The 13,836-nt window shown below is 41.1% G+C and overlaps 1 protein-coding gene across 2 annotated transcripts in view; it reads right to left on the bottom strand.

Annotated features, from left to right (window-relative positions):
* sh3gl3a (SH3-domain GRB2-like 3a) overlaps positions 1–10,909 on the bottom strand; it is a 46,802-nt gene extending 35,893 nt beyond the window's left edge. For both annotated transcript variants that reach the window (XM_042318809.1, XM_042318810.1), the window contains exon 1: positions 10,684–10,909. In XM_042318809.1, the coding sequence (XP_042174743.1) occupies positions 10,684–10,728 (45 nt within the window). In that variant the 5' untranslated portion in view covers positions 10,729–10,909. The remainder of the gene's footprint in view (positions 1–10,683) is intronic.
* Between the last annotated feature and the right edge of the window lie 2,927 nt (positions 10,910–13,836).

The raw sequence follows: 13,836 nt of genomic DNA, 5'->3' as shown, positions 1-13,836 counted from the left end.
TGACAACAGTTAAACAAGTGGGGCGGAAACCATACTGAAACTATTTTGCTATCATCCCCAACAGTTAAACAAGTGTTGCATGCCATCAGAAACTAGCTCCCTGCTATCATGACAACAGTTAAACATGCTTTGCTCCCTGCTATCATGACAACAGTTAAACATTTTAAAAACCATCTGACTCAGTGGCTGCTATCACAACAACAGTTAAACAAGTTCAAAACCAAGAAACTGTCCCTGCTATCATGACATGAACAGTTAAACAAGTTTTAAAAATACTAAACTGCTCGTGACAACAGTTAAACAAGTGGGCAGGAAACCATAGCGCATTGCATTTCAGAGCTCTAGGACAACAGTTAAACAAGTGGGCAGGGACCATCTGAAACTGTCCCTGCTATCATGACAACAGTTAAACAAGTGGGGAGGAAACCATACTGAAACTGCTCCCTGCTATCACGACAACAGTTAAACAAGTGGGCAGGAAACCATACTGAAACTGCTCCCTGCTATCATGACAACAGTTAAACAAGTGGGGAGGAAACCATACTGAAACTACTCCCTGCTATCACGACAACAGTTAAACAAGTGTGCAGGAAACCATACTGAAACTGCTCCCTGCTATCACGACAACAGTTAAACAAGTGTGCAGGAAACCATACTGAAACTGCTCCCTGCTATCATGACAACAGTTAAACAAGTGGGCAGGAAACCATACTGAAACTGCTCCCTGCTATCATGACAACAGTTAAACAAGTGGGCAGGAAACCATACTGAAACTGCTCCCTGCTATCATGACAACAGTTAAACAAGTGGGCAGGAAACCATACTGAAACTGCTCCCTGCTATCATGACAACAGTTAAACAAGTGGGCAGGAAACCATACTGAAACTGCTCCCTGCTATCATGACAACAGTTAAACAAGTGGGCAGGAAACCATACTGAAACTGCTCCCTGCTATCATGACAGTACTGAGTCTACATCCATACTAATGTAAGAGTTGATACCTAACATGTTGTTATTGGATTAGTTAGATACAGTAGGGCATCTAGTACCAAGTCTACATCCATACTAATGTAAGAGTTGATACCTAACATGTTGTTATTGGATTAGTTAGATACAGTAGGGCATCTAGTACCAAGTCTACATCCATACTAATGTAAGAGTTGATACCTAACATGTTGTTATTGGATTAGTTAGATACAGTAGGGCATCTAGTACTAAGTCTACATCCATACTAATGTAAGAATTGATACCCACCAGTACAGTGCAGTAACAGTATAGGCCTACAGCACTGTTTTCAAAACAATCACACTCATCAGTTCCGAGAGTTCACCCTGTCATTTCCCATTGATGCTGCTACTGATACTGAGACAACTGAACACTGATAAGCTACTACATTTCCTTTGAAAAAACAGCTGTTTCAGTATTTCCCCTGCTTTCCTGAATCTCCCCCAGGAGAGATTCTAGTGGGAATTCAGCAGGACTTTAGAAGGGGAGAGATGGAACAGCAACAACTGGCCAGAACATGATATGATATACAGCTGCTATTGAAAGTCTACACACCCCTTTTACAGTCTTCACATTTTGCTGCCTTAAAACGAGAAGGGATACATTTCAGGGATTTTTACTCTACACATCTACACATCCTCCTCCACATTGTCATGGTGAAAGACAAATTATAGAAAATGTTCCAAATTAATCAAATAAACTAAGATGTCTTCACACCCCAGAGTTAATACTTGGTGGAAGCAACTTTGGCAGCAATTACAACCTGTTATCATTTTAAATAAGATTCTATCAACTTTGCACAACTCTTAGGGCAACAGTCAAAATTACACAAGCTCAGTACATTTTTGGGGAAACCATTGCTGGACTGCAATATTTAAGCCTTATCTCTGAATATGTGGAGTAAGTTGTGTACATCTGTAGGAAATATATCAAATGTAATACATTTTATTTCATTTTAAGGCAGGAAAATGTGAAGATTGTGTAAGGGGTGTATAGACTTCCATTTGCCACTGTATCACTAAGGCCAGGACATGGTGAACATCATAGATCACCATAGCCACACTCCACACCAGCGAAAGGTCAGAACCCATTATAAACAAAACATCTCAGGCATGAATATTTTAAGGGTCTGTCAAGAGGAATGATGGTGCTTATTTAACAGAGAATTATTTTGGGGAGAGAGAGAGAGAGAGAGAGAGAGAGAGAGAGAGAATGTTCTTTTGAGAGAAAGAGCTAATATTATTGTTGGAGGGAGAGAGAGAGAGCTACCGTTCTGTAGGGGAGGGAGGGAGGGAGGGAGGGAGGGAGGGAGGGAGGGAGGGAGGGAGGGAGGGAGGGAGGGAGGGAGGGAGGGAGGGAGGGAGGGAGGAGGGAGGGAGGGATAACGTTCTTGTATGAGGGAGAGAGAGAGAAATAAGGTATAAATACGAATATTGAAAAATGAATACTACAGCAGCTGGCTGTAACCAACTTGTTAGTGCTTTGAAAGTGAGTAGACTAGGACCAGGGTGAAGTCTGATGGGTTTAAACTACGAGTGAATCAGATTCAGGGTTACAAAATGTAGGTAATCAGGAAGGAAAACGCAGGATATATGGAAAAATCTTACAATTCTATCTTAAAAAATAGAATTGGTGTCGTGCCACAAGGTCATGAAAAGGTCAACCACTGCCCTGGGAACAACTGTTAGGTGGACCACTATGCCATAAGATGCACGCACACACACACACCTACACCTACCTACACACACACACACACACACACACCTACTGATGACCTGGTTGAAAATCTAAAGCCCCTCTTGACCGATGATGAGCACCAACATCAAGCTTATCAATAATCATGAATTACATTGCAGACCCAGTAGGTCTGGGGCGGCAGGGTTGCCTAGTGGTTAGAGCGGTTAGAGCGTTGGACTAGGAACCGAAAGGTTGCAAGTTCGAATCCCCGAGCTGACAAGGTACAAATCTGTCGTTCTGCCCCTGAACAGGCAGTTAACCCACTGTTCCTAGGCCGTCATTGAAAATAAGAATTTGTTCTTAACTGACTTGCCTAGTAAAATAAAGGTATTTTTTTTTTCTTTAAAAGGTCTGAGTACATTATGTAGCTGACACACTGACACACATTCAGCAGATCAGATGTTTATCTAGTCACACGCACAGGGTCTCAGATGTATTACAGTAAAACACTTCAGTTCTGAGCTCCAACAGTGCAGGTGTGAATTAAAAATATAATTAGAATCATAATATATATTATATGCAGTGCCTTCAGAAAGTATTCAGACCCCTTGACGTTTTCAAATCAAAATCAAATCAAATCAAATCACATTTTGTTACGTTACAGCCTTATTCTGAAATTGATTACACACAATACCCCATAATGACAGAGCAAAAACAAGTTTAGATATGTTTGCTAATTTATAAAAAATAATTAAAAACTGAAATATCACATTTACATAAGTATTCAGACCCTTTACTCAGTACTTTGTTGAAGCACCTTAGGCAGCGATTACATCAGAGACTTCTTGGTTATGACGCTACAAGCTTTGCACAACTGTATTTTCTCCCATTCTTCTCAGCAGATCCTCTCAAGCTCTGTCATGTTGGAGGGGGTGCGTAGCTGCACAGCTATTTTCAGGTTTCTCCAGAGATGTTCGATCAAGTTCATGTCCGGGCTCTTGCTGGGCCACTCAAGGACATTCAGAGACTTGTCAGAATGTGCTTAGGGTCATTGCCCTGTTGGACGGTGAACCTTCGTCCCAGTTTGAGGTCCTGAGCGCTCTGGAGCAGGTTTTCATCAAGGATCTCTGCACTTTGCTCCATTCATTTTTCCCTCGATCCTGACTAGTCTCCCAGTCCCTGCCGCTGAAAAACATCCCCACAGCATGATGATGCCACCACCATGCTTCACCTTAGGGATGGTGCCAGGTTTCCTCCAGACGTGACACTTGGCATTCAGACCAAAGTGTTCAATCTTGGTTTCATCAGGCCAGAGAATCTTGTTTCTCATGGTCTGAGAGTCCTCTATGTTTTCTATTTCTGTGTGTTTGGCCGGGTGTGGTTCTCAATCAGAGGAAGCTGTCTATTGTTGTCTCTGATTGAGAACCATACTTAGGTAGCCTTTTTTTTTTGTGGGTAGTTGTTTTCTGTTTTGTGTCTTTCTGCACCAGACAGAACTGTTTCGGTTTTGTTCGTTCTCTTCATGTTTTTTTTGTTAATCAGTGTTCAGTTCCAATAATAAAGATGAACACGTACCACACTGCACCTTGATCCTCCACTCCTTCCGACAGCCGTTACAGCCTTCTGTCTTGCCACTCTACCATAAAGGCCTGATTGGTGGAGTGCTGCAGAGATGCAAACATTTCTAAAAACCTGTTTTTGTTTTGTCATTTTGGGATATTGTGTGTAGATTGCTAAGGACATGTGTTTTATTTAATATATTTTAGAATAAGGCTGTAACGTAACAAAATTAGGAAAACGTCAAGGGGTCTGAATATTTTCCGAAGGCACTGTATATAGTGCATTTGGAAAGTATTCAGACCCCTTCCCTTTTTCCCAGTTCTTCCATGGCCTGCATACACACCAGACATGTCACCCACTGAGCAGGTTTGTGATGCTCTGGATCGACGTGTTTAGTTTACTAAAATAAAATTGATTCTGCAGGTTGAAAATCCAGGAACAAGGTGTGGAGACCAAACATTATTATTTGTATTATTATTATTTTATTAAGCTACAGCCTTGATTAGCAAATGTTCTTAGGCAGATATTTAATGAATGCCTAAATCTAATCCACTGGTGTGCAGGAAGTGTGTGTGTGCTGTGCACTTTGCTGGCTCCTCTGTACAAAGCCTCACAACACAACAAGATAAAGTGACGGAACAACTGGTCAGGGTCCACTGGAGATGGCTGGTCAAAGCTCAATGGACATCGTGCTTCTGCCTGTCTGTCTGTCTCTCTTTCAATCTGGCCTGCCTGCCTGTCTGTCTGTCTCTTTCAATCTGTCCTGCCTGCCTGTCTGTCTGTCTCTCTTTCAATCTGTCCTGCCTGCCTGTCTGTCTCTGAGGATGACCGTGAAGAGGGAGCACAGCATAATAAGTGATAGTGGAGACTGGAGAGAGAGAGTGGTAGGAGCTTTGTTAGGACATTCAGAGACATCTCCTGGGACAGCTAGATTACACAAACACTCCTACATGTCAGTGGGGAAATGAATTCCATTCCTTAGGCATTAATGAGATTTCTGACAGAAGACAGGATAGCCCTGTCACTGTGCTGGGCTTGGCATTGAACAGAAGCTTTTACAGTCTGTGTGTCGGAACTCAGAATACAACAACAAAAATGTTTTTTTTGTGTGTGTTCATATTTCTTCAGTCAATCTTTATTGTCCCATAAGGGAACAATGATCCTAGATCCTGATCCTAAACTGATCCTAGATCTGTACCTAGAGGAAACATAACCCCAGAGCCCTATTTACACAAAAAGAATGGCTGCTGGATTTCCCAATGGAACTTACAATAGACAGCTGATAAACTGCCAAAATGTTAATGAGCTGAAAACCTGCCACACAGTTTGGCTGAGTCCTCTTTAACATGAATGATTCATATGTTTTTTACGGGGGTGTTAGCCGCATTCAATACCGTCATTACACAATATCTTCCTTTAGCTACTGTAATGGATTTCATGTTCACCAGCTAACGTGCTGAAACACACCATTAAAAAAACACATTTAAACCCAGTGATAACATCGCACTCACACACACACACACCTTGTATACACCACACAGAACTGCACTCACACACACACCAAGATGAAGCAGCATGCACCTTGACCTCCATTGATAAACACACACGCAGACAGGCTAAACACGGTCCCCTGATAACACACAGTATTTCTGACTGACAGGGACTACTGTATGTACAGAGTGGAACAGGTATTGTCTTTTACCTTGAAAGAGAACCGTCTGGCATTGACGGTTTAATACTGCATATGTACTTTGAACTTCTACCCATGCAGACCATTGTGTCTAACTAGAGGAGGAAGGCCTTCTACTTATGACTCTGGTTCCTCTCGAGGTTTCTTCCTACCTGGGTAAACTGACCTGGCCAAGAGGCCTTGGCATCCACCACTGGAGGGGACATGCTACTGTGTTACATACTGTATATAATGGTTGGTGTGTGATGTTGGGTGGAAGGTAGCCTAGCAGTTAAGAGGGTTGGCCCATTAACTGAAAGGTTGCTGGTTCAAATCCCGAGCTGACTAGGTGAAAAATCTGTTGATGTGCCCTTGAGCAATGTACTTAACTCTAATTGTTTGGGATAAGAATAAATGTATTTATTTTTAAATGACATGTCCCTAAGTATTGACTACCTTATTTTACAGCCTGTTAGAGCCTGACTCAGGTCAGTAAGTTTACTCCACCCAGATACATAAAAAATGTACAAGATAAAGGAGGGGGCGACAGATACCCATAAACCTTCTCTCAGACAATGGCTTCATCTTTCACTCTGAAGGAGTGTAACCAGGGTAATGAGAGGACTTCACACCGTAAACAGAGTAGTGGAAGGTTAAGAGACCACCACCGCACATAACAGAACCAATTATCACCGGGGAGATATAGGGAGGGGAGGGGAGAGAAGGCTACAGTATTGTGTTTGCTGTCAGTCACAGGTTGCATCCCAAAAGGCACCCTACTCCCTATATAGTACACTGATATTGACCCCTATGGGCCCATGTCAAAAGTATTGCACTATATAGGGAATATGGTGCCACTTGGGACACAGCCACACTGTTGTCACAGTGTCAGAATGGATCACACTTTGATGTGATCAAGTAGAGGTAGCTTCATAAACACTACTGGGTGTGACTGTGAACACACACACACACACACACACACACACGCCTGTTTGTTCATCTAAGACCAATATTCCATTCCGCTTCCCTTTAGGTGAATAACAGTGGAAAATCACGCCGATTGAACCGAATAACAGGAATGAGTTTAATATCTTTGGTGGTACATTACCAGACAGGAACCAGATAAAAACATGATCTGCTGAGGCAGTAAAACCAGACAGATGGACGGACAGACAGAAAATACAGTTACAATGTTCAGATTATTGGAAATATGTTGACATTTACCACTAAATGAATTATTTTTAATAACTTTTACCCAGCTGCATAATCAGATAATAATGCATATATTCAACCTCATGGTCCCAAGCAACAACTGAATGACAATGTTCTACCGTGATGAACACGATCCATTCTCAGAGCATGGTAATGTGAATCCACACACACGTACACACACGGTCTATCATGAGTCATTGTCTCCTGACCCCTCCTGTCTCAGCCTCCAGTATTTATTCTGCAGTAGTTTATGTGTCGGGGGGCTAGGGTCAGTTTGTTATATCTGGAGTACTTCTCCTGTCCTATTCTGTGTCCTGTGTGAATTTAAGTGTGCTCTCTCTAATACTCTCTTTCTCTCTTTCTTTCTCTCTCTTGGAGGACCTGAGCCCTAGGACCATGCCTCAGGACTACCTGACATGATGACTCCTTGCTGTCCCCAGTCCACCTGGTCGTGCTGCTGCTCCAGTTTCAACTGTTCTGCCTTATTATTATTGGACCATGCTGGTCATTTATGAACATTTGAACATCTTGGCCATGTTCTGTTATAATCTCCACCCGGCACAGCCAGAAGAGGACTGGCCACCCCTCATAGCCTGGTTCCTCTATAGGTTTCTTCCTAGGTTTTGGCCTTTCTAGGGAGTTTTTCCTAGCCACTGTGCTTCTACACCTGCATTGCTTGCTGTTTGGGGTTTTAGGCTGGGTTTCTGTACAGCACTTTGAGATATTAGCTGATGTACGAAGGGCTATATAAATCAATTTGATTTGATTTGATTGTTCTAATATGCCACATTCCAGTGCCGTGCTGTCTTTTCGTGCTGAGTAATTGTGGTGGAAGATAGGCAACAATGTACGTATTAGAAAAGGTCATTGAATTCTGATAGACTGATTATACAACCAGTGTGACATGTTTGTACTTGCTTGGACCAAAACTACACTAGTTGGTCTACTACATGGGAATAAATAGGTTGTGTGCCTAGAGACTGACCCATTTTCTTTGCGATGTGTGCTGTCTATTCAGTGTGCACGTTATCTAGGTTGTCTGGTAACAAGTTAACTATCTCCACAGGTGAAAAGATATATTTTAGCCTACACAGCATGGCATCAGAATGTGACTTCGAACACAACAAGGGGTTTCCTGAAAACAAGTGGGAAAAGATTCTGACAGACAGACAGGCAGACATACAGTTGAAGCCGGAAGTTTACATACAACTTAGCCAAATACATTTAAACTCAGTTTTTCACAATTCCTGACATTTAATCAGAGTAAAATTCCCTGTCTTAGGTCAGCTAGGATCACCACTTTATTTTAAGAATGTGAAATGTCAGAATAATAGTAGAGAATTATTTATTTCAGCTTTTATTTCTTTCATCACATTTCCAGTGGGTCAGAAGTTTACATACACTCAATTAGTATTTGGTAGTATTGCCTTTAAATTGTTTAACTTGGGTCAAACGTTTCGGGTAACCTTCCACAAGCTTCCCACAATAAGTTGGGTGAATTTTGGCCCATCCATCCTGACAGAGCTGGTGTAACTGAGGCAGGTTTGTAGGCCTCCTTGCTCGCACACGCTTTTTCAGTTCTGCTCACAAGTTTTCTATAGGATTGAGGTCAGGGCTTTGTGATGGCCAATACCTTGTTGTCCTTAAGCCATTTTGCCACAACTTTGAAAGTATGCTTGGGGTCATTGTCCATTTGGATGACCCAAGCTTTAACTTCCTGACTGATATCTTGAGATGTTGCTTCAATATATCCACATAATTTTCCTTCCTCAAGATGCCATCTAGTTTGTGAAGTGCACCAGTCCCTCCTGCAGCAAAGCACCCCAACAACATGATGCTGCCACCCCCTGTGCTTTACGGTTGGGATGATGTTCTTCGGCTTGCAAGCGTCCCCCTTTTTCCACCAAACATAACAATGGTCATTATGGCCAAACAGTTCTATTTTTGTTTCATCAGACCAGAGGACATTTCTCCAAAAAGTACGATCTTCGTCCCCATGTGCAGTTGCAAACCGTAGTCTGGATTTCTTATTGTGGTTTTGGAGCAGTGGCTTCTTCCTTGCTGAGCAGCCTTTCAGGTTATGTCGATATAGAACTTGTTTTACTGTGGATATAGATACTTTTGTACCTGTTTCCTCCAGCATCTTCACGAAGTCCTTTACTGTTGCTCTGGGATTGATTTGCACTTTTCGCAACAAAGTACGTTCATCTCTAGGAGACAGAACACGTCTCCTTCCTGAGCGGTATGACGGCTGCCTGGTCCCATGGTGTTTATATTTGCGTGCTATTGTTTGTACAGATGAATGTGGTACCTTCAGGCATTTGGAAATTGCTCCCAAGGATGAACCAGACTTGTGAAGGTCTACAATGTTTTTTCTGAGGTCTTGGCTGATTTCTTTTGATTTTCCCATGTCAAGCAAAGATGCACTGAGTTTGAAGGTAGGCCTTGAAATACATCCCCAGGTACACCTCCAATTGTCTCAAATGATGTCAGTTAGCCTATCAGAAGCTTCTAAAGCCATGACATCATTTTGTGGTATTTTCCAAGCTGTTTAAAGGCACAGTCAACTTAGTGTATGTAAACTTCTGACCCACTGGAATTGTGATACAGTGAATTGTAAGTGAAATAATCTGTCTGTAAACAATTGTTGGAAAAATGACTTGTGTCATGCACAAAGTAGATGTCCTAACCGACTTGCTAAAACTATAGTTAGTTAACAAGAAATTTATGGAGTGGTTGAAAAACGAGTTTTAATGACTCCAATCTAATTGTATGTAAACTTCCGAATTCAACTGTACTTTACAGGCAGGCAGACAGACTTTACAGGCAGACAGATGGACAGACCAATTGTATAATATAAATAGGGAAGGGAGCAACACTTCTGAAACAAGACAGCAAGACATCTTCATCAACTCACAACTGAGGCTACATGCACATTGGGTGCTACCATGAAAGATCATTGCCTAAAACTAGGCTAAAGGACAGCAAAGCAGGTGGCTGGCAAGCTAGCTGGGAGCCCGTTGAGAACTTGACCAAAAGGAGGTGGACAGCTTGTGGTACTGCTATGTTCTCCATTGTATGTCTTTGTTAAGCCTGCGAGCAAATGCATATCAGTCAGGAACCCTATTCAGAGAAAAGCACCATCTGGCAAATGAATGATAAAATCGCGCTGGCAAGCAAAACAATCCCAAATTTGGAAAAAGAACCTGCTGCACTTGCTACTAGTTGCAGGTCGCCTACATGTTTTTCTCTCTCTAGGCTCAAGTAGATCGCTCGCTCCCGACCATACATGCACATTCCTGACAGCACTGGAGGCACGGGGCCAGAAAATACACAACACAACAATGATGTCGACTCGCTACTTGTAAGCTTGATTATGAAAGCGAGAGTGGATTGGAACTAATAGACCATGACGTCAAGCCAGAAATATTGCTTTATTATATTGTCGTTGTTTGTCTAACAGATAGATCAATGTCATGTTTAGATAGGTTAATTAAAATCATAACGTTATGATGAAACATTACCACTTATTGTGATATAACGGGGCGTCTCCTGCTCACCTGACTGGCTTTGTGAAATTGCTTCTTCAGCCCTGCCACCGACATCCTCAATGGTGTACCGATTCACTTTTCAGAGAGATCTGACAGAATACGATCTAGATGGGGCAATCACAACAATATAACGGGGTCTATTCCGTGGCGCTCCCCTCGTTGCTTCCCGTCCGCTGGCGTTTCTCCGCTACAATGTTGCCGCTGCTTGCGTTGGAGGAGCGGGTTTCTGTATCGCAGAGATGTCGTGCGTTCTCAATCCTGATTGGTGGAAAGCGCTAAGTTTATGTAAATTTGATCGAGCGGTGGAAGCCCACGCTTAAAAACAGCATACGACGGAAAGAGAAATCGAGAGTACCCTATTTGTGAGTCGTGATGTCGTTGATTTTCATAAGTATTGATTGACAAATAATTTCTCTGGTATTGTATAGTTTCATGATTTATTACGTAATTTCTGCCAAAGGAAGTCCATGCTATTGGTAGGGCTACAGAAGGGAAATGCCTATATCACCAACTCAAACTGCAGGTGCAACAAAAACATTGTCTTTTGGCCATACTTATGTTTGTTATTTATGTTGTTTTATTCGGGCCCCATTACAATGTCTAGGCCTAATTATGAAATATGTTCTGAAAGACTTTGCTGCCCCCTGCTGTAATGGAACAGAATGTGCAGCAAGTTACGGTCACTGGTCAGCTGGTTTGTTGTGTCCATTGGTTACAGTATGGGGAACCTTTGCGTGAGTAGTGTTCTATAGCTACATCAGGCCAGAGCCGTGAATTTAGATAAATACATGGTTCTGCTTCAGGGTATAAAGCCTTTCATTATACATGTTCTACATTCATTCTAACTATGCTACATTGGCAACACTTTACTCAGGAACCTTCTACAAGGCCTATATCTGTACAGAATAATGACATAGCAGATTGTAGCCAGTTAGGTTATGAGTTACCCAGCAGTGCTTCCTGGAAGCCCTCAGAGTATTTACACTCATTAAAAAATGCATTGTCTTCTATTAGCTCTCCTAGCGGCATACCCTGGGCTGTATTCATTAGGGTGTACCATAGCAAAACATTTTGCAACAGTAAACGAAAACAAGTGTTTGTTATTGGACAAGTTTAGGTAGTCCCTCCCTGTTTTCTTCTGTTTGGTGCCTAATGTCTACATGCTGTTTGCTGATTCAAATGGGTCCTGACACATACATCCAAGGACTGTCAAGAGTGTGTTCACCAAACCAGAGCATGCAGAAAGTACAAATAATGTATTTGAATGGGGATGACAGTGGATCTACACTGTACTTAATATTAACTATCAGAAAAAACTCAAGCCAGAATGTGTGGCTAGCAACATAACTTCCAGTACAACAACCCTAACCTTTACTATACTACTACACTACTATAATATACTACTATACTGCCTATACTTTACTACTATACTATACTATACCACTATACTATATTGTCTATATTATACTACTATACTATACTACTATACTATACAGTCTATACTACACTAAACTATACTGTCTATACTATACTTACCTATACTACTATACTATACTGTCTATACTATACTAAACCGTCCATACCAGAGGTACTCAACTCTGACCCTACGAGGTCTAGAGCCTGCTGGTTCTGTTCTACCTGATAATTAATTGCACCCACCTGGTGTCCCATGTCTAAATCAGTCCCTGATTAGAGGGGAATCACCCACCTGGTGTCCCAGGTCTAAATCAGTCCCTGATTAGAGGGGAATCACCCACCTGGTGTCCCAGGTCTAAATCAGTCCCTGATTAGAGGGGAATCACCCACCTGGTGTCCCAGGTCTAAATCAGTCCCTGATTAGAGGGGAATCACCCACCTGGTGTCCCAGGTCTAAATCAGTCCCTGATTAGAGGGGAACAACCAAATAAAACTGCAGTGGGACTGGCTTCCAGGTGCAGAGTTGAGTTTGAGGGGTCTATACTATACTATACTAAATTAAACTATAGTACTATAATATACAGTCTATGCTATACTTGACTATACTACTAAACTATACAGTCTATATTATACTAAATTAAACTATACTACTATACAGTCTATACTATACTTTACTATATGACTATACTATACAGTCTATACTATACTGTCTATACTATAGTTTATTATACTACTATACTATAATATACTATACTGGGGAAAAATCTCAATGTATGTGTTATGCCCAGATTTATTCTATAGCATCTCTGACATAATTACTTAACCTTTTACTGCAGTGGGCTAAATCAGGGTCACAGAGAGTGTTTATTGGTAGTCTTAAAAAATCTAAATCTACTTTGAAACAAAAGTATACACCTCACACACATGGTTATGGGATCAAAAAAAGAAGACACCTGTACCATGTCAGATATAGATTTGAAATGTATTAAATTTGGAGTTTGCATCCCAATATTACACTTGAAATACATCACAGAAGACTGAAATATAACAAAACCATTTGACATAGAAACACCAGATTTTCTGTGTTTTTTTGGAAATAATAATTGTTAATGATGACATTATGAGAAATATTGATACCATTCCACCCATGAGACCACTAGGTCATTTGAATGCAGGAAAGTGCTACAGCTAGAATCCGCAGTTGAAACAATAACTTAGCGCTGTCCCACCTGTGTTTTGGTAAAAAGCTGAGGCATGGGCCTGGAGAAATGTAACCATTCTCAATCTCATAGACTGAGCTGTGTATACAAGGACTGACCATCCAGTATATCAACATTATATTTCAACCATGTTTTGAGGCTGTACAGTGTTTGTTTACATTTATATTGTTTACAAACATTGGAATAAAACATATAACTTATATTTTGGGTCCTGATGTGGCACAACAGATGAACTAAGCTCATGAGGCATTTATAAATTATATTCTTCAAGAATCAATGGATTTATATAATTAATTTACAAGTCAAAAAATGTATGTAGCAACTAAGGAATCAAGCTTTAATTATACTTATGAGATATACAATATAAAATATGTGATGAGGAAGTCACTTTTACAAGTGTTTGATGTTGTTTCCTCCAACATTGGTCCTCTAAGGCAACAGTTGTCTCAAGAAAAACAAAACTGATACTTGGTATAATTCAATTGTGATTGATTGATTTGCTTCTGTTAAATTATAAATTATAAAT

The sequence above is a fragment of the Oncorhynchus tshawytscha genome, unplaced genomic scaffold, assembly GCF_018296145.1.
Source record: "Oncorhynchus tshawytscha isolate Ot180627B unplaced genomic scaffold, Otsh_v2.0 Un_contig_8142_pilon_pilon, whole genome shotgun sequence".
Classification (NCBI taxonomy): domain Eukaryota; kingdom Metazoa; phylum Chordata; class Actinopteri; order Salmoniformes; family Salmonidae; genus Oncorhynchus; species Oncorhynchus tshawytscha.
This window is presented reverse-complemented; position numbering and strand designations above follow the sequence as displayed.